We start from the raw sequence: 26306 nt of genomic DNA on the forward strand, positions 1-26306 counted from the left end.
AAAGCGAAGTTCATTACGGCGCGGTTCATTACGGCGCAGTTCATTACGGCGCAGTAAGGCACTCGAACCGACGATCTTTGGTGTTAATTAGGGCGAAGTTAATTAAGGCACAGATGACTAAGGTAGCGTCAATTGAGGTACTCGAACCCACGAGCTTTGGTGGGAGAAAACAAGTAATAAGTAGTAACAACACATTCGAATGAGGATGTCAAGTAATTTAATGAATGTCTCTTGAGCGCGCAGGCGTTCGCCTTCACCATCTTTGGCGTATGCAAAGTGACTGTCAATTTTTACCTTCCTTCATAGACTTGCGTCATTCGATGTCAGTCGAAAAAGCCAGTCATCGCGATTACTGCACGTGATTTTATCACTTGCCGCTATCCGTAACAGCTTTGAATATCGCGCGAACGCTGAGTGATCCATGGTGTGTTCAATAAGAACCGAGACGCGGGGCCGCATATAAAGGTTTTTTCACGCATGGCGTCTTTGGTGTTTAGGGGCACGTGAATATTCGAAACTTTCGAATAACGAATCGAATAGTCACTATTCGTAAATGCGAAAATTTTTCCAATACTTGTAGAATATAGATGTTGCAGTTTCACCTGAAAGGCGAATCATAAATTGCGATAGCAAAATAGTAGAGAGCTATACGGAGTAAGGATAGTAGTTTTATCAGCTGTATAAACTTGGACATGCAGCAGCACCAGCAACGCGCAGAACTGTTGTCGACGCCGTCGGTGTTTTGCCCGCGTTCGCACCGAACGCGCGCGGCGTTGGTGACTGTTGCCAGTGCCTCTTGGGCTCGGAGGTTTTCGACGAGATCAGAACGGGACACTCGTCGAGCAGCGTCGGAAGTCTTTACCACTTTCTCGTCTCGCAACTGTTTTTATATAATTACGCATTCGGTGCCGCAGCTAAACGTCGCCTCCCCTCCCATCCCTCCAGTCCCCCCACGGATTTCGCACGACGGAAGAAGTCGCGTTTGCTCTCTATATATGGTGATTGTAAAGGAGGAAAGAGGCGCTTAATTCAGTAGCCCTTCATGGAGCACTACGCAGAGCGCGCGTTTGCTCTCCGCCGTGCGTTCGCTTTCCGTGAAAGCGCGCGTCCCTCGCGCTCTTTCACTCGCACATACAGCCTACGGCGCGCGGCGACGATTTCATCGCCGTTGACGTCATACGGAACCTCACGGCGACGGCATAAATCCACTTTGAGTGTCCATATAATTGCTATCGCAATAAAACGTAAACTAGCTGCGCCCAAATAAACATAAAGCTAAAGCAAAAGTACCGTAAATTTTCACTCCCACGGGCATAGTATACACATTAAACACGAGAACTTGAGAATGGAGCAGGCTACGCCACTTAAATAGCCATACTTTATAGGCTGTACAGCGATCATTCGCTGTACAGCCTGTTTCTGCGCTTACGAAGAAACTAGTTTATTCCTATAATGCTCCATTTGTGCTTTTAACAGCAGAGCTGTTTAAGCCGGCCGTAATATGTGCCGCCTGCCACTGCGTTGCCTAGCAACCACCTCGCGGAGCGTCGCGCGCTATGCTCGCGAGAGAGGAGAAAATGAGAGCAAGAGAGAGACAAACAAATTGTAGCAGCACCAACGAGGCAACGCGCACAGGTGCTGCCGGCGCCATCCGCGCTTCTCCGTTTCCCCGCATTAGTGCCGAACGCTCGCGGTGTCCATGATAAAGCCTGCAGCAGGCGCCTCTGGCGGCGGCTCGGCCGAGCTCCCACCAGCTGCGCGCTACTGCGCATGCGCCGTGACGTCATCCCGGCGTGTCGTCTGCTGCGCGCCGCCCGTACACTGTGCATAGCTTTCGCCTCACTTTCCTACGTGTTCCCCGATGCCACGTACCACGAGGAAATGCCTATACACTTGGTATAACTTAGCATCACTTGGCATTACTTCGTATAACTTAGCATCACTTCGTATAGCCAGGACCAGCTAGGAACCGATCAGCTCCGCTGTGTCTTTAGCCTTGCGCCACTAGTACAAGCTACCCCGATTTTAATAAACAACGCTTCATAACATAGTATGTGATGACAAACTTGCTAACTTTAAGAATACTGGAATGTGAACATCGTTTTATACTAATTGTGATAACGACTGCTCATTATTCGAAAAGTATTCGACATTCGATTCGGTCCGAGATGACAATTCGCACACGCCCTACTGCCGTTACGGTATTACGTAATGTACTTGCGGATAGCCATAACTAGGCAGTTTTAGTTACCATGGTATTCCGGTTATGCGCCAAGGGCGTGTGCGTAGTACCGGATTACCGGACGCTGGTAGCAACACCTTGTGGCGCTTCATCTGATCACAATAGCTCGTAGAGACGTTTTAGTTTTCTATGAGCGTTCTTATCGAAAAAGAAACATTTAAAACAAGCAACGTGCTCACGACTACGCCCCTGCCGAAAATTTACACCAGCAGCGAAGTTGCATATGCTTGGTTACGGACAATATTTGTGTGTTTGGTTGAGACCTGCGCAACCAGGTGGCGCCACCATTCTGGCCACTCCCCATGACTCCCCACTACTCGGTAATCCGCTCACGTTTGCCTGTATACCGGATACGCTGAAACTCTCTATTAACGAAAAGACATGCTAAGTAAACCTAAGCTAGCGAAGAGAGATTATAGAAGAAGACACAAATCCACCACATTTAAGAATTGGGAGTAGAAACATTTTTTTTTAACGGAAATGAAATGGAGAGAATCTGTAACGAAGACACCTTGACGGGTTTAACTTCGAGTGGGTCCCTTTGATTTCGAAAGGAAACATCTATTCAACGCGCGGCAGTTCCGAACTCTATTTCGTGTAGCACCTCTTGAATCTTCACAAGCGCTAGGCTCCGCTCTCTTGGACCGAAGCTTTTAAGCCTCTCGCGTAGGCTAAGCAGGAACATGGTGTCCGAGTCTCCGGGATCCAAGTGCGGCAACCGACACTGCGTCGCGGCTTCGGCCGCGGCTTTAACTCTTTCCGTCGCCGTCACCAGATGGTGCAGCAAAGCGTTGGTGCTGCTGACGTCATCCCTGTCGTTGCCGTTGCTCCCAACAGCGCGGTTGTCGCCGTCGTCGACACCAATACCGGGGCCACCGTCGGCACAGCGTGAGCGCTTGAGAGTCGGCTTGGTCGTCGTGCTCGACTTCCGTTTGCGACGCCACGACTGCGCCACCACTGAGGGATCGTTAGGTGCAGAGTTCGACTCGGCCCGCAGGGGCAGAACGGTCGCGAAGTGTATCGCCACTTCCCGTTTCGTCTTCTGACGTAGCGCAGGATGGCGGCTCCTGCTTGACAGTCACGAAGTTGAACGTTCCAACAGGCGCACGTTGCGTAGACTCCGAGGGATGTCCATTTCCCGACGTCGTGCCCTGCGAAAGACGACGGGAAAGTTTGTTTGTGTGGGTGGGAGAACTGCCATTCGCTCGCGATGGTGTCGAATTGATAGCAGTACGATAGCTATAGATAGTGAATCATGTTAGAAGGGATATCTCTCTCTCTCTCTGGTGTCTACTTTCCCCATTCAAACATGAAACGCAGGGAATGCTCCGCTTAGGCCGAGGCCTCTCGAATGAAATGTATGTTGCACAACGGGCAATATACTGGAAACGACACCGACGGGAGAACAGCTTTAAATCTTGCACCGCTGTTGTGCGCCGTGGAATAGGAACGTGCACAGCATTTGATATAAAGATGCACACATGCGCTGTATATATAACTAGATTTTCGGCTATGTACATTAAAACTGCGAAATAAATAGGGAACTTTGCTGAAATAATGTGAAAGTATTTTTTTTTTTTTGACAAGCGACGAGCTGTGGGCGGTGCCACCTAAAGGCGCCAACCTACATCATGGCAATAAAAAAAAAAAAAAGGAGAAAGGACAGGGGGGAATTCGTCTTTGTGCAGTCCGCAGTCTCGAAACATTGCAATGACAAAAAAAAAAAGCAATGACAAAAAGTTTTTATTGCAAAGCTTCAAGTGATTTGATTGTTTAAGCATGTATACATGTACGGGCAATACTTGAGCAAACATACTGCACGGAAGACGGCACTTTTGGAACGATAATACGATCATAATCGATACGGAATAATAAGATCAGAGCACTTGGTTTTTCGCACCTGCAGCATATATATAGCGTTACCGAATGGGCACATAGAATCGTAAAGAACCCTGGAATTCCCAGGACGTAGCTACGGTGTGTTCGCCTCCATTCCATGCCAAAGCTCACTGCCCGACACCACATGAAAAATGACCCAACTTACGCAGTTAGTTGAGTCCCGGAGGTCTATCGACGACGGTTGATCAGGGATGATGATTTCTTCGGGAGAGGGCATGTTCACCATTGAGAGGAGGACACCTGGACACGGGAGAGGGGTTTAATTCAGAATGTCAACCGTGGATGGTTTATAGCAGAACGAATTTCCAGGACAGATGGCACAGGTTACAGGACCAGCACGTGAAGACACGGACGGAACGGGCACTGCTACTGAGAATTTTATTCATAAATACATTTAACTTACCCACAGCCCACAAAAACAGCGCGCCAACCAAGTCACAGACACGTCGTCAAATCATGCCGATAGTGCCGATAGCGCCTGCATATATACTTCGCTAAAACGCCTGATACTGTGAACGGCAATCCCGTTTCAGTAGAGCGTATATTGTCTAAATTTTATCTGCTGCGCATGCGCAGGCATGAAGCTGATTATTGCTCAACACATGCGTCTGTCCATACCAGACCCATCGGAAAGCCGCCGCCATAGTCAGGAATCGGACCCATGACCTAACGCTCAGCAAGGAGTATAAGTATATAACTTTATTGACGCTCAGTCGCCAAGCACAATACTACTGAGCCACCAATGCGGGTCGCCGTACCATACTCGTTTCGTAGGAATATTGAGGTAATCGATGTATCACGTTAGGGATATTGAAGGGGCACTGAACCACTTTTTATCGAATTGCAGAAAGGCATTTGAAGTGAAAATCGACTATTTCAGAAATACTTTGCCGCCAAATGTACTTCAATGGGTTCATCAGAAGCGGAGTTATTGGCAATCAAACACGGCCTCCGCTGTGCTTTCCTTCTTCAATGCCCTGCACTGCGAAGGCTACGGCGGAGTGGGGAGTGTCCACAATGCTCCTCCTCCTAAATGTCACCGTGGCACGCAGTTCAAATTTCACTTTACGTAACGACTTTCGATTTCGGTGCTAGCTACGACGCACTAAACGTAAGCCAAACGCGGTTGTCCTTAGCGAGCCGCAGTGCGCTTAGCCAGTCGACTCATGGCGGCACCCCGCGGCAGCCGCGGTACCTACGCTACGTAGCCGACCGCAGCTACCAATAGCAGCCACGTATGGTAATCCATTACGAAATAAAGCGTCCAGAAATGAGTGAGAAACATGACTTTTATTGAAAACAGGGCAGGGCGTTTGAGAGAAAGGTGACTTCGAGCTCCGCCTGCGAGCTTCACGGCGTATGCTATCCGCGGACTATATGTTATTTCACCAAGCCCGAGGGGTGGCTCAGGGCCCCTTTAATGCGAAAGCATTAGATGCCCCATGAGGCAGAAAGGCCGGCGTTGTCCGCAACGAGTGCTACCAAAAATCATCATCAGTGTGGTTAATATTAAGGTTGGTACAAGTTAGAGCAATGTGGATTAAGGTAGAGTTGCGAGAGACACGTGACATTGTATGACGTCACATATCATGGACGGAACCAATGAGAGAAGTCATAATGCTTTCACATTCAAATCGTAGGATTCTTAAGTGACTCAATTTTTTTCGATCTTGACCTGCCGCGAAATACGTACGCCAATACATTCGCTGTAAGTCGAGCGTTTTCGCTGTAAGTCTGCTGACGGATATCACGAAACTGACGGTTAAATTATTGATGCTGAAGCTCACAGATGCCTACTGAAACTGAGACACTGATGACATACTTCCAAAGTGCGCACGCTAAAGTTGAGCACTGCCGAGTTTCAATTCCACGCAGTAACTTTATTGACTCCCAATGTAACTAGGAAGTTATCCAGTAAACATTACTCAATGAAAAGAGCTCATCAGCACGCCATCATTCTGGGAAATATAAGCAGATCAATAACACTCAAACTCACATAGTAGGCATACATCAAGAACAGTGTCAGCTAAAAAAAAAATACACTAGAGACCGGCAAGGGTTTAAATGCAATCGTTAGCCGATCCTGCAGTCCCCACATAGGTCACTAGAGTCTGCCGGAGACTGATAAGCATCAGTTTGGTTTGCGAACGACCTTTTAAAAAACTGAGGCCGCTCCCCATCGGCTGCTGCGTCGGCCGCCCGCGCCCGCTCTATACCGAAGTTCATTGCAACTGTCGGTAAAAGATTATGGTCTTAGGATTATGTTTCACACGTACGCTTTAGCGCCTGTCAAATATATGTATGCACTAGGTGTATTCAGCGCCTGGACAGTTTGATGTCGACATGTCTACTATTCTACACGCGGCGATCGTTTGAAAACTGCTCACAAGTACTGTTCTGATAGCATGAATGAGTTCCTAACAGTTGACGCTGCCACGTGCAGAAGTGTAACACGTGGCACGGGTACACATATGACACTGCCAAGTGGTTAAATGGGTCAGAGTTAAACCTAAAGAGAACGTAATTCTGGAGTTCCCACCACGATCTCACTATGAGGCAAGCGGTAGTGGGGGACTCCGGATTAATGTTGACTGACCACTTGGGGTTCTTTAACGTGACCTACACCTAAGTATACGAGACTTTTCCCATTTCAACCTCATTGAAATGCGGCCGCCGCGCACGGGATCGAACGCACAACCTCGAGCTCAGCAGCGCAATGCCCTGGCCAATGGGCTCCCGTTCTGCAACGGGTGCGTGCTTTACCCTCGGAGCTTCAATCTGAATACATGGGTGGTAGTTAGGTTGACATGTTTACGCTACAGCCGGGATTTTCATATCAACTCTCGGTTGACTGTTTATCAACTGGTCTACATAGACAGAATTAGTGTAATTCTCTACAAAAGCTGACAGCAAGACTATGCTTAAATGCGCTTGCGAAGAAACTAGTTTACTCCTATAATGCTCCATTTGTGCTTTTAACAGCGGTGCTGTTTAAGCCGGCCGTAATGTGTGCCGCCTGCCACTGGGTTGCCTAGCAACCACCTCGCGGAGCGTCGCGCGCTATGCTCGGGAGAGAGAAAGAGAAAATGAGATCGAGAGAGAGAGAAACAAATTGTAGCAGCAACAACGAGGCAACGCGGTGCTGCCGACGCCATCCGCGCTTCTCCGTTTCCCCGCGTTAGCGCCGAACTATAGCGAATCATAGCCTCCTATATTTTAAAAATATAGGAGGCTATGGCCGAACGCTCGCGGTCGCGGTGTCCGTGACTGCAGCAGGCGCCTCTGGCGGCGGCTGCAGTCCACAAAGCTGGACTGCAGCTTTGTGACGACCACAAAAGCTGACAGCAAGACTATGCTTAAGCCACCATATATATATATATATATATATATATATATATATATAGTTTTGTACGGAACTATATGGTTTAAGCATAGCCGGGTCGAACATTTTACATAATCGCCTCGAAATTAAGTTTGAACAGAACTGAAGGCAGTATGCATCATAACGTGCAACGGGTCGCAGAAAGTCGTATACACTCACTCTGCGTGATGGCGTCAGGGTGCAGGATGACGCACTCCGATCCCGCCTCGTAGTCGGCGGCCACCGCCCCTTTGTCCCCTTCCCCTGCCGAAGTCTGCACCAACTGGACGGCTTGCAGTTGCAGAGGCTGCGCATGCGCGCGCATAAACACAAAGACACAGGATTGACACAACCGGGCGAGCTATATCACCCTTGCCTCATTAAGAAAGCAGCGCGAAAGACCACATAAAAACTGCACTATAGACTATTTTACGAAGCGTTTAGGTGCCGCCATCTTGGAATGTCAACGCTGCTGTTTTCTATCTTAAATAACGAAATGTACGTCATTACAGTCAATTTGCAAGCATGAAAATAGTTCTGTACAGGCGCGGATCCAGGGGGGATGTCCCGGATGTCCTGAGCGCCCCCCCCCCCCCCCCCCCCCAGATTTCTGCATCGCCCCTCGCTTACAGGTGATGGCCCTGTCGCAAAAAAATGTGGCTACCTTCCTCTCCCCCCCCCCCTCCCACCCCTCACGCTCTTCCCCTCCCCTCACACTCCTCCCATGATGGACGCTATGGAGTTTTTGCTGAATTCAATTAAAATTTCCCGCGTTCGCCCTGCTCTCGCGCCATCTGTTGGGAACTTTTATTACTGTTGGCTTAAAGCCGGCTTCAGAGCCGCGGCTTCAGTCGGCTTGTTTTTAACGCGTAGCGTCTCTTCGACACGCATTCGGCACCATTTCTAACGCGTTGATTTTTCATTTACCAACGTAAAAACCAGTTCTTAATTAAATGAACGCTGCAGATCACGGCTATGTACATACATTTTGCCTCAAATAGGCCTGAGGTTTCCTTTGCGCTGTATAATGTTGACGTGTATGACCCCGTGCCACCAGTGCTAGTAGCTTGGCGGTTGAATCGAGTGACAGACAAAGTTTTTCGCGTTTAGGTAGCCCAATTTAATAATAGGACCAAGACCGATATGAAATGCTAAGATCAGAGCACTTGGTTTCCCGCCCCTGCAACGTATAGCGTTAACGAATGGGCTGCCGAATTATCCGTACGTAGCTCTACATATAGCCCATTAAGGCAATAGTAGTTTCATGCATTGTGGTTAAACTCGACGTAACAATATCGCGTCACCAGTTATGCGTATAGCGTATATGGGTAGGCTAATGAACCTCTCTAATCAAGTGTAACGCAACGGTAATGGAGCCAGCGTGCATTACCTGTACAGACTGCACGGCCGGCGAGGGTCCCCGCTGGTCAACGACGACAGCTTTGTTCTCGGAACCTGCGGCATCGCCGAGGCTCTGCCTGCAAGTTGAGAAGAGAGGAATATAATTACGCTTCCTGCAGTCGGGTAGAATGCCAGATTTCATTTAAATGCAACAAATTTCATTCGAACGGTGGAGTTGTCCATAACGAGAGCGATAGAATTGAATTATGGGGTCTTACGTGCCAAAAGCACGATTCGGTTATGAGGCACGCCGTAGTATGGGACTCCGGATTATTTCTGACCACCAGGAGATTTTTTAACGTGCCTCCAATGCACGGGACACGGGCGTTTTTCGCATTTCGATCCCATCGAAATGCGGCCGCCGAGGCCGGGATTTGAACCCGCGAGCTCGTTGCTTAGCAGCGCAACACCATAGCCGCTAAGCCATTTCGGCGGGTAATATAACGAAAGCGTTTATGCATTTTGCATGTATTTGCATAAGTAAATTATCAGAGTTAGGCACGACGTTGTTTAAGTGCGGCTAATTTGCCTTACGCTTTGCTTGTTTGATATATTGGTTGAAAATAACGAGGTATAGGAGCGTGCGAATAATTTCGAATACGAATCAATTAGTCTTGGCTTTTCGATTCGAGAATTCACTCTTCGAAGTTGTCGAATATCCGTTTCGTTCGAATACTGTAAGAGAACAACAACAGATCTTGCCGTCTGAGGAAGAAAGACTGATGATGCAAGCGCGGATACTCCTGTGAATGATTCTGGTGCAGGAGAATAGTAATTGTTGCCCAGACGATCCAGTTCCTGGAAAAATACACGGACGGGGTCACTTACGCAAATAGTTACCACCCGTTGAGTAAGCATGTCTCGCCTTCGGCAGCCTACGTCCCGATTTAGACAAAACAATTTATTATTTGCCTAATCTCACCGTGTTTGCATTCTTTCAAAACGACTTATGGTGCTGTATAGCGCTATTGCCCTTAGTTCCTTCAACAAGCAATACACTCTACTTCGCTATTCGATCTCCCCTACTATACCGTATAGACTCGTGTAAAAGCCAGTTTTTTTTTTTTTTTTTTTTTTTTTTTTTTTACAATTTTGCCGAGCTGCGGCCCTTACACGAGTCTATAGGTACGTAGTTTAGCAGGAGTGCTATGATGAACGGAGTGTTAAGCCGTGGAAAATTGCTTTCCCCTCCCCTGGCTTACCGGCTCTGGTAGGCCTTGACGAGGAAGCCGAGGTGCTTGTAGAGACCCCACTTTGCGAGGCGGTCAGCCTCGGTCTCCGACTGCAGCTTGGACAGCCTCTCCTCTCGCACGAACCGGTCCCGCACGCTTCTCCATTGCCTCTTGCAGGCCGAAGCTAAATGTGGAAATAGAAGAAATGTGAAGACGGTTTGGAGTCGCATGATATCCTCGAGGCTGCAATGCGGGATGTTGCGGTAGCCGACAGGTCTCGAATAATATTGACGATTGACCCGCGCCTCCCATATAATGCAGGTTGAATAGCGCGTTTTGTCGACGTACAGGGCAAAAAATTAAATCAAATAGCACCCCCCCCCCCCCCTTTTTTACACACGACGGCACAAATTAAACACTTTTACACTCAAGCCCAAGCCTGGGCAAGAAATACAAGGGGAAAAATCAGAACAAATTAAATTAAAATTAAATTATGGGGTTTTACGAGCCAAAACCACGATCTGATTATGAGGCACGCCGTATTGGGGGACTCCGGAAATTTGGACCACCTGGGGTTCTTTAACGTGCACCTAAATCTATAAGTACACGGGTGTTTTCGCATTTCGCCCCCATCGAAATGCGGCCGCCGTGGCCGGGATTCGATCTCGCGACCTCGTGCTCAGCAGCCCAACACCATAGCCACTGAGCAACCACGGCGGGTAAAAAGAAACAAAAAAAAGAAACAAGAGGAAATTAAATGTATGAGTGTCAATGCATGTGTGATGTCAATGCGAGAGAAATGGGTTAGCATTATGTTGCACCTCTTTGACACCCAGGATCCCTGATTTAAACCGCGTTCACCGCATTGAAAGGTGCTGTTCAGGAGCTCATCGACACACATCCTGCCCCTATGATAAGCGAAGTGGAACCTACGGTGGTCTAGAGCAGACCACCGTCAGTTGCCCTATCTATATATGCGTTAAGGAATTGAATAATTATATGCCCATTAGTTTGCTTTCAGTATTCTATAAAATATTCACAAATATAATTTCCAATAGAATCTGGCCAACACTTCAATCAACCAAGAGAAGAAGCTGGTTTCAGGAAGGGATATTCTACAATGAATCACATCCACATCATCAATCGGGTAATTGAGAAATCTGCGGATTAGAATCAATTTCTCTATATGGCTTTCATAAATTATGAAAATGCATTTGATTCAGTAGAGATACCAGTAGTCATGGAGGCATTGCGTCATCAAGGAGTACAGGAGGCAAACGTGAATATCGTGGGAAATATCTACAAAAATTCTACAGCTACCTTGGTTCTCCACAAGAAAAGTAGAAAGATACGCATCAAGAAAGGGGTCAGGCAAAGGGACCAATTCTCTCCAATGTCATTCACTGCGTGCTTAGAAGTATTCAAGCTATTAGACTGGGAAGGCTTATATATTAGGAGTGAGGATCAACGGCGAATATCTCAACAGCCTTCGGTTTGCAGATGACATTGTCATGTTCAGCAACAATGTGGGCGAATCGCAACAAATGATTGAGGACCTTAACCGAGAAAGTGTAAGAGTGGGGTTAAATATTAATATGCAGAAGACAAAGATAATGTTCCACAGCATGGCAAGGGAACAAGAATTCAAGATGTGCCAGTCAGCCTCTAGAGTCTGCAAAGGAGTACGTTTATCTAGGTCAATTACTCACAGGGCCGGGAGCCTGATCATGAGAATGAAATTTACAGAAGAATAAAATTGGGTTGGAGTGCATACGGCAGGCATTGCCAAATCCTGACTGGAATTTTACCACTGTCGTTCGAAAGATAAGTATACAATCACTGCATTCTACTGGTGCCAACGTATGAGACAGAAACTTGCATTGGGAGGTTAACAAGGAACGGCGGGCGTCTATAGTTTCGTTTTGATTCAATGCTATGCAGACAGACACCACGGAAGCAAAGTGAACTGCGCTTATATATATGTGCGCACGTGTGTGTGTGCGTGTGCCCGCGTGCTAGCGTGAAACTCGATCCCTATATCGCAGTACTCGAGCACGTGGCCGGACGTAGACGCGCTCACTTGAGAGAATCACACGCATAAAGTCCAGCGCAACGCGAAAGCGCGCCATAGTTATACGCTACGCCGGTGCGAAGTGGACGCTCTTAGGCCCAGCGTCGCGGACAGCGTGACCGGCGTCCATAGAACTTCATACAGTTAATTCAGCACGCTTTGACGCGGCCGGCGCGTCCTTTTCCCGCCTGAGCCACTATACGTCGAACGCTAGCTTGGATGGCCGGCACCATGCTGGCCTACAGTTACAGCGTGCTAAGTTTGTGTCTTTGCCCAAGGAGAAATAGCTCGCTCGCTCACAGCGCACTTGTGCGCATGCGCTGCGGCAACGGCTAATTCCACTGATCTCCACTTTAGCCCCGTCAGACACGGCGTCCGCATTCGTGGACGCGACATATTTTTGCCATTTCTGTGAAGTGGTAGCGAGGAAGAGAGCGCATACATTAAGCTATAGAGGTAAACTGAACATTCTGCTAACTCTCATTACTTGCTCTTCTTTCTGGGGTTTTAGGTGCCAAAACCAGTTCTGATTATGAGGCACGCCGTAGTGGAGGGCTGCGGATTAATTTAATTAATCCGCAGCCATCCACTACTCCATTAATTTAATTAATGCGGCCGCGCCGCGGCCAGGATTCGATCCCTCGACCTCGTGCTTAGCAGCGAAACGCCATAGCCGCTAAACCACCGCGGCGGGTTTTTTTTCGATTGAGGAGCGAATGGTAATTAGGTATGCGACCATATTGTAAGCTGCTTTGGTCAAGCGGCGACAACTGCGATTTCCTTAGGGCGCGTTTGTAGTCCGACATCGGCGCGCGGGCGAGCGTCGCTGGCGCTTCGCCGGCCGAAATGCCACGATGCCATCACGTGCGCGCCGTCGGTTGCTCTCTTCCGAGCATGCGCATAACGATCCCCAACCTGCGCGCCGCTTTGAACGGCTGTCTCGCGCGGATGGAGCAAGAGCCGTGAGCAAGAACAATATCGACGTGGGAGCGCGTTGGCCGCGTCCGGTTACGTTGGCTGCGCCAGTGCGTCGAACTATATATATATAAATTTTTCTAGCCGTTGTTGTTCTCGCCAACGTGACGTAGCGTTTGTGCGTGCGCGCGCTACGTAGCACTATATACGCGCGATTAGTCGTCAACACGGCGCGGCACGTTTTCGCGCTGTTCGGTCTGCTGTATTCATCGCCAACGTTGCTAGACCTCATCTAGCGAGTTTAGCCATCGCCATCATCCTAATCCAATACTAGGTTGTTATTACGTAGTTAGTGGCCTTACGAAATGTCGCGGCGCATTAGCATGACTTCATCTTTCTTTCTCATTTTTTTTTCTTCTTTTTAACCACGCAGCTTTAGCCAGTCAGTCCTCGAGACCACTGAAAATGACCCTACAATCGTGGGAGACTGAATGATTGCTTTCAATCCTCCCTCCATGCTTGCCGTTTATTTCTCCGTACGAGCGCAAAAACAAAGACGTGTAAACGCAGGGTGGGCGGAAATTATGGAAATTTTGCCCAAATGCAGCAGGATGCAGCAAGTTTCACCTCTCGGCGCAGCAATCACATCACTGATCGACAACGCGGAGACAAGCGCAGCCGGACGCCTGCGTCGGCAATGAATCCATCGATGAATTCAACAACGCAGCCATATTGCAAGGCCGTTGATACACACGCAGTCACGATGCCCTGTGTACCACGTGCGTCTTCGTCCTGTCCTCGACTTCACGCGCTGTTTAAATTTGCATGCAATATGCGCCGCAACTTGCCCAAACAGAGATATACTCGTCCCCCCCATTTCTTTCCAGGAAGAAAGCACGAGCACAAAGACTTTCCAAAATTTCCTTAAAATTTTCAGTCGTGGTAGTTCCTCCTCAAATGCCCTCCCCGGCGACAGGAAACGCATTGTTAGTACTCTATAGAATTCACCAACCCCAGTACCTCCGCAAAATACACAGAGAAGGGGTTCAGTGGTGGTAAAGACAGGGTATAAGGCGTGGCGGCTGAATGCCAACTTCTTTTCCTAGCCTGTAAACGTCAGTTTCTGGCTTGGAAACAGGATTTCTCGCGCGTGCGCAGAACACTTTTGCAAATGATCAGCAGGCTGCGGCGTGGTTAATGCCGACGACTTAAGAAATCTACCACGATGATTGCGCGCTGCAGCACTACACGCCGTTTTATCGCTCGGCCCAGAAATCAGTTTATCAGCTGGGGCGAGGAGTTTTCACTTTTTGGCTCGGTTTTGACACACCGACACAAACTGCGCGAGTTCTGACATCGTCGATATCGCGTCGCTCGCGCCACTACCCCCCAGATTCGAGAACTGTCAAGCACGACGCGAGGAATTGTGGCGACGTCGAAAGGCATCCACACGGCTATAGACAAGTCAATCAAGGCGCCGTGACTAAATAAACGCTACTACAGCAGAAGAGGCCACATTGCGACAAAAAGTTGTCAACGCGGCTGGTTTGGGCGACTTTGCCGAGCTTAATGCTGCGATTAACAGACGTGGACGCTTCTATTGCGTGCACTGCGTCGCCCACGTTTGTTTGACGCTGTGTGCGTCGGATTATAAAGTTGTAGCGTTGCGCCACTGTCAGATTACGCGACGAAAAAGCGAGTCTAGAAACAGAAGCAACCGCACCCTTCCGCGTCGTCGTCTCCTCTGGCACGTGTCTACACTTGCCACGAAAACCAACGCGTGAGACTACGACGAGGCAGCGTACTCACGCGTGGTGTTCATAGCTTTCGCGATGGCCCTCCAGGCCTGCGCCCGCTTGAAGAAGTCCCTCTGTTCTCGATGCCCGGGGTCGTAGAGCAGCGGGTGCTTTTCCACTTCGGCGACCAGCTGCTCCAAGTCGAGCATGCCGAACGTGTAGAACGCCACCATTCCGCAGCCGTCGCGACGACCGCTCGCCGGAGCGCGCACAGCGCGAGAGAACGTCGAACCTCGACGAGTTGGGGGAGGGCGCGGCGGCAACGATGGCGAACGGCCAGCCCTCGAGCCGCGACGACGCGATGCAGGCGACGTCGTCGCCGTCTTCTTGATACGGCGGCGAACGGCGGACGCAGCAGCCCGTGTTCCTATCTTCGAAAATGCCACCGCGTTCCTGCGTCGCCCGACACTGTACTCGCCTCGGCGATCCACCGCGTCGACGACTCGCTTCGAAAACGCGCACGACCAACAAAAAAAAAAAAAAGCGGGCGAGAGTGCGACTGAGCGCGTGCTCGGCGATTTTTTCTTCGCCACCCTCGCGAAAGCGGCAGCAGCCAACAGCAACACGGCGGCAGAGGCGGCGGCGGCGGCGGTGCGAACGACGCGCCGCTACGCAGCGCAGCGGCTCGCGCGAGTTGCCATGGAAACGTGGGGGAGCGTGTGCTTGCATGCTTGGCGGGCTCGATTTGCACGGGGTCTGCTTGCTGGTTGTGGCTTCTTTTGCGCTAGCTGGGTGGTGCCGCCATACCAGAGAGGAGGGGGGAAAGAGCACGCCTCCTTTCCGGCTAATTCTCTCTCTCCTTGCGGGAGAGGACGAGGAGGATCGCCGCGCGGCGGGAGCTTCGCGGCTGCGCCACGCGGGCTGGGCAGCATTGATCGCCTCCCGAGTCTTGGCCTAGCAGCGCGCGCTTTCCGCTGGGGGAAGGTTGTTACGGCAGCTGTTGCTACCGTGTTCGCGCGCTTTCGGGTTTGAATCGCTGATTCCTGCGCAGGCGAAACACGCAGGCAAGGGACGCCGTAAGGACGAAGGGACAAAAGGGGGAACACACTTGCGACTTTAGCCTAAAAGCCGAAAGAAAAAGGGGTTAGCATTCTAGCGATTGATCCTGCCTTTAAGTAACATGCTTTGGTAGCACGCACGCTTTGTAGAACGACTGGTGTAGGACATCCTGGTAAAGAGAAGACATAAAAGTAAACGTATAGAAAGGAATAGGTCCGTATTCGTTATAGGTTATCTTTGCGCGTCCTTGGAATGCAGGAGTCATGGTGACACGCCCATCTACTGCGATTACAATCAGTTCAATGAAGAGCTGAAGACAAAAAAAGCCGGCAGATCCCACGGGCCATTGTCGAGGATCTCGGAAGATTTTCATCCGGCGATGGACCCCTGGCAGCCTAGCCCCGGGCACCAACAGCCATAACCATTGGACAAATAAAGTTTATTCCTATCCTATCCTATCCCACGCCCTGTGGGAATCGATGTTATGCGAAGAAGTGTGCGGGGAGCCTACCAAGTCAACGAAACGACCACGAGAGCACCAAGACGTAGGCGGCTGTTTCATGACCTACATGACACGCATGTCATGGCTTATCATTTATGTTCGTCATACACTATTACCATGCTATGCCAATTTTGGTATATATACATACGAAGTTAATGAAACGACCATGAGAGTACCAAGACGTAGCGGCTGTTTCATGACCTCTGTCTGTCTGTCTGTCTGTCTGTCTGTCTGTCTGTCTGTCTGTCTGTCTGTCTGTCTGTCTGTCGTCTGTTGTCTGTCTGTCTGTCTGTCTGTCTGTCTGTCTGTCTGTCTGTGTCTGTCGTCTGTCTGTCTGCTGCTGTCTGTCTGTCTGTCTGTCTGTCTGTCTGTCGTCTGTCTGTCTGTATGTCTGTCTGTCTGTCGTGTCTGTCTGTCTGTCTGTCTGTCTGTCTGTCTGTCTGTCTGGTCTGTCTGTCTGTCTGTTGTCGTCTGTCTGTCTGTTGTCTGTCTGTCTGTCTGTCTGTCGTCTGTCTGTCTGTCTGTCTGTTCTGTCTGTCTGTCTGTTGTCTGTCTGTCTGTCTGTCTGTCTGTCTGTCTGTCTGTCTGTCTGTCTGTTGTCTGTCTGTCTGTCTGTCTGTCTGTCTGTCTGTCTGTCTGTCTGTCTGTCTGTCTGTCTGTCTGTCTGTCTGTCTGTCTGTCTGTCTGTCTGTCTGTCTGTCTGTCTTGTCTGTCTGTCTGTCTGTCTGTCTGTCTGTCTGTCTGTCTGTCTGTCTGTCTGTCTGTCTGTCTGTCTGTCTGTCTGTCTGTCTGTCTGTCTGTCTGGCTGTCTGTCTGTCTGTCCTGTCTGTCTGTCTGTCTGTCTGTCTGTCTTCCTGTCTGTCTGCTGTCTGTCTGTCTGTCTGTCTGTCTGTCTGTCTGTCTGTCTGTCTGTCTGTCTGTCTGTGCTGTCTGTCTGTCTGTCTGTCTGTCTGTCTTCTGTCTGTCTGTCTGTCTGTCTGTCTGTCTGTCTGTCTGTCTGTCCTGTCTGTCTGTCTGTCCTGTCTGTCCTGTCTGTCTGTCTGTCTGTCTGTCCTGTCTGTCTGTCGTCTGTCTGTCTTGTCTGTCTGTCTGTCTGTCTGTCTGTCTGTCTGTCTGTCTGCCTGTCTCTGTCTTCTGTCTGTCGTCTTTCGGTCTGTCTGTCTGTCTGTCTGTCTGCTGTCTGTCTGTCTGGCTGTCTGTCTGTCTGTCTGTCTGTCTGTCTGTCCTGTCTGTCTGTCTGGCTGTCTGTCTGTCTGTCTTCTGTCTGTCTGTCTGTCTGTCTGTCTGTCTGTCTGTCTGTCTGTCTGTCTGTCTGTCTGTCTGTCTGTCTGTCTGTCTGTCTGTCTGTCTGTCTTCGCTGTCTGTCTGTCTGTCTGTCTGTCTGTCTGTCTTTCTGTCTGTCTGTCTGTCTGTCTGTCTGTCTGTCTGTTCTGTCTGTCTGTCTGTCTGTCTGTCTGTCTGTCTGTCCTGTCTGTCTCTGTCTGTCTGTCTGTCTGTCTGTCCTGTTCTGTCTGTCTGTCTGTCTGTCTGTCTGTCTGTCTGTCTGTCTGTCTGTCTGTCTGTCTGTCTGTCTGTCTGTCTGTCTGTCTGTCTGTCTGTCTGTCTGTCTGTCTGTCTGTCTGTCTGCTCTGTCTGTCGTCTGTCTGTCTGTCTGTCTGTCTGTCTGTCTCTGTCGTCTGTCTGTCTGTCTGTCTGTCTGTCTGTCTGTCTGTCTTTTTCAACTGGTAGGAATCGTATATCGTATGGGTCTAAAGGAAGTTCTTTTTTAAGGGTTCACTGGAGGACATCCCAATGAAAGATTGGTGCCCAACAGTCCAAAAAGACATGCTCTATTGTTTCGGGCTTCTTGCAAAGGAGGCAGTTTGTTGTCCAGGGAACGAATACAGCTTTTTCGTGTGACCAAGTCTTAACATGCGATGTGTTGGAATGTCACTTAAAGAAGACAGAAGGTCTAACGGGCATCTCTTTCACACGCTTTAAAACATCCTATCCGAGGCCTCTATATGGTGTGGTAAACGGCACATTGGCAATGGTATGATCGCGTCCACGAGATCCTTATGAAGTTTATTTTACTCACTGTACTCAAGTAATCCAGTGAAAAACGCGCGTGCAGCATTGTAAACGACAAGACAACTTCGCGGATATATCCTGTCACTGCGCCACTCATATATTCTCACTGGAAGATCCCACAAACTCGGGAAGCATTTTGCTTGCAAGTCGTGCAACAACTTGTCGCAAAAACAAATGCCCACACCCCAACCCACCAGCCTTAACAGGAAGAAACAAGTTTGTCCTGCTACATCTTTCCCACGTTGATGACCACATGAAAACGGCAAATACACGATTGATTTTCTGGATACTAACACGGGCAGCAGAAAGCACATTCATTACATACCATATATTAGCAACCAGGAACACATTGCACTCATACGCACGCGAGAACATTGACAATAGCTTTTCCTGCCATGCATTCGCTTTCTCTCTCTCGCCCTCTCCGCCTGTTCGGCCCAGTAAGGAGCCGGATCACGGTATGAATCAAGCGGCACGCCCAGATATTGAGTTGCCAAGTTCGACCACCGCAGGCGCGATAAGTGCTGGATACTGGGAAAAAGTGAGATGGGTGAGCCTTGGTGACCTGGAACCCACTGTATGCGTACGTGTATAAGCGGGTGATCATGCATGTACGTGTAGAGCTTTGTGTGTATGTGGAAAGGAATGTCATTATTTTGAATGTATTTGCAAGCACATTGACTGTCTGTTCGGATTGTAATCGTGTCAGATGCGTGTGTCATTTCCGTTATGGCAAGCATTATCGCCCGCAATTCCGCGTCTTGAGGAGTTGTGGTTCTCAAGGAACTTTTTCACAATTTCAGGCCAATATCATTAACTTTTTGTCTAGGCAGATTAATGGAGAAGATGGTTGTAGAACGTCTCGAGTGGCAGATCTGGTTTTGGCACGTAAAACCACAGAAAGAAGAAGAAGAAGAAGGCACCTGGAAGGCCTTCAACTTTTACCCGAGACAATGATATGCTTCAGAAAACATGCTAGTACTCAGGACGCAATGGTGTTCGATTTACCAAGTACTGCTCAGCTAAGAACAATCGTAGGTGTGGATATGCAACGAGCTTTTGATAGTGTCACCAACCGCGCAATTCTAGAAAACCTCAAGGCAACTAAACCGGGGCATAGAGTACACAACTATGTTAAAGACGTCCTAAGTGAAAGGACGATCAAACTGAAACTTGATGGTCATGCAATCGTTGTTACCGTCTTTGTCGTCTTGCTGCTGTTCGTTTGAATTCTAGTTCGCTGTACTCGCGTCTCACACACAAATATTGGGTCTACACAACCACATTGGTAAACCTGGTAATGCTTTGCGGAACCCCAAACAATGCTGCGTAGCAAAATTAAGAAGCTGCCTGTAAAATGTTTCGCATAACGTCGATTCCCACAGCTGCATGTGTGGGATCTGCGCAACTATTTTTTTAAAGCATGAAATGCTTTTAGCTCCCGTTGTCGGCGACCTTCAAGTGACCTTGAGCCAAAAGCCAGAGCCGTTATCCGGGCACTCAAACGAGAACGTCCAGGCATCGTGCCGTTGTCAGATGGGAAGAGGACTTGGCACCCGTAGGTACCGCACTCCAGAGCTTACATGTACTCATCAACCCCGGCACGCCCCCTACACGGGCTGACTGGGTGGGGGGCTTTTGTTTGGGCCAACGGTCCTTCCCGGGCAAGGGGCCACTGTGGAGCGGCACTAACTGTGCTATTTCGCGCTTCACACAAACAGCCATGTCGGTCGTCAGGGACACGAGCCCATCATACCCTCGGATTACCTCGACGGAAAAGGTGTCAAGGCAAATAACCATGGAAACCACAGAAGCCGTCCGCGGCGCAGCGCACTCTGTTGCACCAGCAGCGGTTCCAACTCTGTGTTCCACTGAGACGAGCGGAAATACGTTGATCGACTGGCACATGCTGTCCAGTCGAGTGACCTTAGAAGCATGCATCATAACTTAATGGAAAGCTTTCCACCTGACTCATCGAAAATCACAGCAGGGCGAGCCCACACCTCGAGAAACTTCTTCTCGCCTATAGGTGATGCCGCTCCCGGGTGAGATAGAACCAGACTTCCTTCCGCGCTTTTCCAAGCACTTCGTCAAGACCCGGTGGCCCTCCCCCGAAAACCGCATCACAGCGTGCTAACCAAACTTGGTATGAGCACTCGACAAGAAGCACGAACTGGTTGATCGCCTAGTTAGGCAAAGGGTGCAGGAAACGAACGGTCTGAAATGGAACGCTCAGGAGACTAAACAGACTAGCTATCCATTGGAGGAGAGCAGCAGAAAGTAAACAGTGCGAAAAGATATGAACTGTATCCTCTCGACCACCACAAAAAGGGCACACTTCACGAGCCGGGATGGCTGTGAAGGGTCTGTAGCTAATCGGCAAGTAGCCCCGCGCCAGGCGGTACATGAAAGTAGCTCGCCTGGCGTCAAGGAAGCTTGCCGTAATGAGCTTCCAGCCTGGCCTGTTGAAAGACAGGTCGTACCTTTGGCAATGGAGGGGGGGGGGGTACGAATATCGACTAGTTCTTGGAGCGGAGTTGAAACTACATCGATGTCGAGATCAACCGGGCAACCAGTCCAAAGTTCTTTAAAGAATGCGGTCTATGGCCCCCCCAACCCATTGTACAGGATCACATTACATACGCTAGTTACTGCCCAAACAAGTTACAAAAAATATTGCTTCCGAGTTCTTCATAATGTTTATTCGATCACAATGTCACTTAAGCTGTAACTTCTGCAGTTTTTTTTTTTGTAATTTTCAATAGCAACGTTCCAAAGGCAGATAAAGGGCACCATGCGCTTGATTGTCATCTTTTGGTTCTGAGACAGGGTTGCCTGTGCTCTTTTCAACGCCAGCGCTCCGCGAGTTCCGTGGCGCGGGTTTTGCGCCGCCTCCTTCGAGAGATGGCGCCACGCTGCTTGACCAGGCCGGCAGCGTCCGGCGCGCCGCGGATGGTTGTGTGGTGTGGTAGAGTGTGCCCTTGCGAACATACACTATACGCGAACATACACTATACCCATTTTAAGATTGTGGCTAGTATCATCTCCAACCAATCTGCTTTGCCGGTAGCCATTTCATGCTTACACCTACTCTCGACTACGGGAGAGGCAGCATTTTTTTTTCGATACTCCTTCTCTGAGGGCCACCCACCGATACGGCGCTTATCGCGTCAACTGGCACGACCAGTGTGGACCACGAGCCAAATGGACGTTCACTATGTTTTCCTGCTCCCCATTACGTCTATGGGCTAAGCAAACGACACTCTGTGGGCTGCTGGCTCTCTCTATCCATGGTCTTCATAAAAGGTATAAATGTGCCCCAAAATTTTTATAATGCCTTTCAATAAATTTCACTCATGCATAGTTTGCCCTTGCATTAGCGTCACTATATTTTGTTTTTGTTTGCATTTTTGCATCCAGTACCTGTAGCAAACAAACACGCTTTCTCATCCTCCGCCTTTGCCCTTACCGATGGTCCGCGGAACCCACAAGCTGCAATAACAGTTGCAAACTTTTGCGCATAGTTTTTACATCCTCTGTTAAATATACCGTTTTCTAATTACGTAAGCATTTCTGAGCCTACCCAACGAGAGAGCCTGTACGTCCGACACGTAAGACAACCGTTTTCAAGACAGGGTCCGCAGCAGCGAGTGAATTGACCTTCGTGATGCTTCTCGCTTCAACGCTAAGCGGCGAGAACACAGCGCACACGAAGCCATCAGCACTCGGCGCACTGCGTCCACATCGCAGATCCCTTTCAAAAAAAGAGCCCGCGCCATATGCAGCCGCCAGCCGGAGTACGGTTGATCACGGTTCGCACCGTGAGGAGGAATCGTCATCGACCACGTGTATACATACGAGGTCTGCCGAACGTGGCACTGTTCATTTACGTCACGTAATTACGTCACGTAATGCATCGGCCACTGCTCATCTTCAACGAAGCAGCGGCGTCCTGCAAACGCACTATCGTATATGAGTGAACACTGCTATACCACTCGCCTCTTGTTCGTCGTCTCATGCTGGTTGGTCTCAGTTAACATTTCGGCATTGCAACCGCGCTTCTCCGTTTCACGATTTGTTCGCGGTGTTTCTCGCAATTATGCCAAACATAGCAGCATACGACGACGAAACATCATTTAGATAACTCGCACGGGAGATTCTGTGTTTATTTTCTTCTTAACAGATTTTTTTTTAAATATTGCCAGTGGCATATGGCAGAAGTAAGTCTACTCATTAGGTTGGATTACTCGAAGAGGCGAGCATTGCTTACACTGGAAATCAAAATGCATAATTGACTAATTAGCAATATTTCCCTAATCAACTTCTTAAATATAGTTACTCCAGCGAACATATTACAATACCCGAATTGAAACCGCTGATTTCACAAGGCACGTCCATTTGGAACAAATCTGGAAAGTATAGCTCAGGTTTCGAGATAGGCGCTGTCCAACTTTGCGGTAAAATTGCACCGTTGTTTCACTTACTTAACAAACCGCCTTTTTTTTATGGATTGAAGCTCAAAAATGACTGGAACACCGATGCATCTTGTCGCAATTAAACGTCGGGAACGCATATCTCGAAACTGGGGTCATCCTCAGAATTCCTTCCAATGACCCACCGTGGCTTTGACGTTGCGCCGCTGTAGCACGAGGTCGCGGGATCAAATCCCGGCAGCGGCTGCCGCATTTCGATGGGGGCGAAATGAAAGAACGCCCGTGTACCGTGCATTGGGCGCACGCGTTAATTAACGAAGCCCAGGTGGTCAAAATTAACTCGGAGTCCCCCGCTACGGCGTGCCTCGTAATCAGATCGTCGGTTATGGCACGTAAAACCGCAGAACGTCAGAATTCGAGTGGACGATTTTCGAAAGCATCAGCCGTAAGCCACCGAACATTAATTACAGCCTTTTAAAAAGGGGGATACTGCGCTTAAAAACATGACCAGAGACGAGCGCAGTGCCCCATTTTTACAAGATGAACATCCACCAGCTAGCCCAACTTGCCACTCTACTGCTTTACATTACAGTATGTGCCCAAAAGCAACTAGTCTAAAAGTTAATTAGTCAAACATTCATTTTCATTTTTTTTTGCGAATAATGTCCGGCACTGGGAGTAGCTCAAGCAGAATTGTACTGTATATGCCACGGGTGATTCTAAAAAAAAATTCTCGCAATGATTAAAAAGAAAGAAGAAAAATCACCAGCCCTTCCCCTGTATAGAGAAAATGGGGGTAAGCGAAGCTTGTCGCGTGTGTATTTGACCTTCGTAATGAATTTCTGTCTTTGTTTCTCTCTTTCTTTCTCCTTTTCTCTCTCTATTGATCTTTCTTTATCTCTTCCATTCTTTCTATCTTCCTTTCTTTCTCTCTTCTTTGTTTCCTTCTCTCTCTCTTTTTCTCTCTTTCTTCCTTTCTCTCTTCTTTTTCTATTTGTCTCTCTTTCTTCCTCTCTCTCTCGCTTTCTTTCTGTTTCTCTCTTTTTATCTCTGTTTTTTCTTTTTGTCCCTGGTATGTGCCATTGAGCTTGGACCCTTTCTGCACTATCGCCAGGATCGGCCCACTTTTCAGCGTGACACCGCCACCACCGCCGACACTTGTGAGCCTATAAAGCTTCGCTTAAAAAAAAAATTATGCAGAAACCATCAACGATAATTGTCAACGCGAGCGAATAGCCCCGGACGAACGAACGAGTGAGTGAGTGAGCGATAGTCCCCACCTACTTCCCGCACCTCCACGCTCGGTATAAAGCTTATTGCCATTCCGGGCCTCTAAGCTAGCCCACGGCACGCGACACAGAGAAGCAGAATCTTGCCCGTTCATTCAGTTCATTTGTGTCGTTGGTATAATGCTGCTTCACGCGTTAAGGCGGCCGCATGATTGCAGACGCCGACGAAACGGGCCTATCTGCGAGTTAGCCTGGGGACCTGTCGGCGTCAAAATGCATTCGTCTAGGCACAAGCGGACCCTAATTTGAAATCCGAGCAGAGGATTCCGGGTAATTACAGAACCAGATCGTCCCCGTGTTTCAGCCTATCGCGGTTCAAAAGTTGTGGTACCTAGAACAAGCCTGCTTGGGGATAACTGTTTGAACCGCGAAAGCCGGCACCAAAGGTCCCGCCAATTCAGTTAACCGCTGGCCACTGCAGAGGACGAAGACGTCGGGAGAGGCGAGTATATGCTTTCGCGCGTCATTGGGCCCGCGTCGCTCGATAGATTGTTCCAAGCTAGTCCGTGAGAAGACGTTTATGCGGCAAAGACTCCGAAGATGGCCGCGTGCTCGTGAAAAAAGTCAACATGAGTTTCGCGGCGGTTAAGGACGGGCTTGTTGGTTGGAGATGATTGAGCAACTTGAGTCGGCTCGCTGTCGGTAAATCGCGAAGCCCTCGGAAGCTGTCTCAAGCCCGAAATTTCCCGATGACCGGCGACAATAGCCGTCTCCGAGCTGCAGGAGACATCGAGGTGGTTAGATAAAGGTGTTATACTTGCGTGGAAAGGCCCGGCATCGCAACATGGACCGACCGAACTTTTTGGCGGGAAAAACTGGCGCCGAGCAACGGGCTTTGACGCCGCGAGATCCTGCGCGTCGTTTGGAAGTGTATACTAGCCTGGTCGTATACTGTTGTGAGATACTTGCATTTTGACTCGTGGACAAGGACAGACATGAGGACGTGGAACCGAGCTACGAGCTTCCACGCAGCATAACGCAGGTGAGTCGCTGAGACGGCCTCGCGGCGACAGCGAGGGGCGTTTAGGGAAGCGGCTGATTAAAGTTACTGCATGTAGTTGCCATTTACTATTTACCATCTAAGGCGCTTACTTCGTGCTTCATATATATGTGTATTTCGCGGCAACTCTAAAAACTATGCCCAAGGCTCTTTCGGCTGTTATTTCAACCATTGCATCGGTTCCCTGCAGTAGCGCACCCAGCATCTCTGCCGGGGGGGGGGGGGGGGGGGGGGGGTGTTGACAGTTTGCCAATACCATCTAAACAGCAGCTGATTCCAATTTCTTCACGAGAAATTGTCAAAAAATACGCTTTTTGCGAGTGTGCAGACGATTGCGCGTCTTACATCTTATAGTTGCAGTACTCAAATGCGCAAGGAAAAAAAAAAAAGGGGGGGGGGGGGGTTAAACAAAAGGGCGGGTTAAGTCGGCCTCAGGGGGGGGGGGGGGGGGTTACGATCTGCCTCGTGAAAAAAAAAAAAAAAAAAAAAAAAAGAAACCGTGGCTTAAGCTTCTTTTTCACTGCGCCTGCCGTGTTGTTCGATTGTCGTCATTCGAGTCTTCCGAGAATGACGGGGAATTTGATCTGTGGCAGAACCTCGTCAACGTTTCCATCACTGCTGTTTTTTTTTTTTTTTTTTTTTTTTTTGTAAGCATAAACGCAAAATAACGCGGTACCCCTAGAAAGTGTTATACTTTCCGCCGAGTACGAGCTAGCTTCGAGATCGCCGATTAGAACAGCTCCGTTAAAGCTACGACGCACGAGGCCTATTTAGAACATCTAAAACGGACCTTAGCAGTAATTTGGAAATTTCGCAGAACCCTCGTAAACATCGCGACGACTTCAATCGATCTGTTAACTCATACATCAAATTCGTCCACTTCAGCCGCTCATACAGTATTCCGGTTTCATAACTCACGTTTTTGGGGCATAGAGTTACAAATATAAGAACGTTGCGCTTCAATTTTCTCGAAACTTACTGATGCTTGGCAATTTTTGTAAAAGCTATGATGCTATAAATCAAAATTCTGCTTCATATTCCTTTCAATTGGGTCACTGGTGGTTTTAATGAGACCATCCCCGCGTTTGACATGTGTGTGAAAAGGGAAGTCATAGTTGGCCCCAAGGTACAGCCTCCTCTGGCCCACAGTTGATTG

At 49.1% G+C, this 26306-nt stretch overlaps 1 protein-coding gene across 1 annotated transcript; it reads right to left on the reverse strand.

Annotated features, from left to right (window-relative positions):
- Positions 1 to 3077: 3077 nt before the first annotated feature.
- On the reverse strand, positions 3078 to 15426 carry LOC119457825 (uncharacterized). Its single transcript, XM_037719573.2, has 6 exons — positions 14871 to 15426; positions 10106 to 10259; positions 8893 to 8980; positions 7683 to 7809; positions 4287 to 4381; positions 3078 to 3393 (listed from the first exon to the last, which is right to left on the reverse strand). Exons 1-6 carry the CDS (start codon positions 15028 to 15030, stop codon positions 3211 to 3213), a joined length of 807 nt encoding a protein of 268 aa, XP_037575501.1. The 5' UTR covers positions 15031 to 15426; the 3' UTR covers positions 3078 to 3210.
- Positions 15427 to 26306: the final 10880 nt, after the last annotated feature.

The sequence above is a fragment of the Dermacentor silvarum genome, chromosome 7, assembly GCF_013339745.2.
Source record: "Dermacentor silvarum isolate Dsil-2018 chromosome 7, BIME_Dsil_1.4, whole genome shotgun sequence".
Taxonomy (NCBI): domain Eukaryota; kingdom Metazoa; phylum Arthropoda; class Arachnida; order Ixodida; family Ixodidae; genus Dermacentor; species Dermacentor silvarum.

Coding starts and splice junctions, on each gene's coding strand:
- LOC119457825 (XM_037719573.2), bottom strand. CDS start 15,030: ATGGTGGCGTTCTACACGTTCGGCATGCTCGACTTGGAGCAGCTGGTC. Junction 8,981..10,105: donor GTCAAGGCCTACCAGAGCCG/GTAAGCCAGGGG, acceptor CTCAACTTGCAG/GCAGAGCCTCGGCGATGCCG. Junction 7,810..8,892: donor CGGCCGTGCAGTCTGTACAG/GTAATGCACGCT, acceptor GCGCATGCGCAG/CCTCTGCAACTGCAAGCCGT.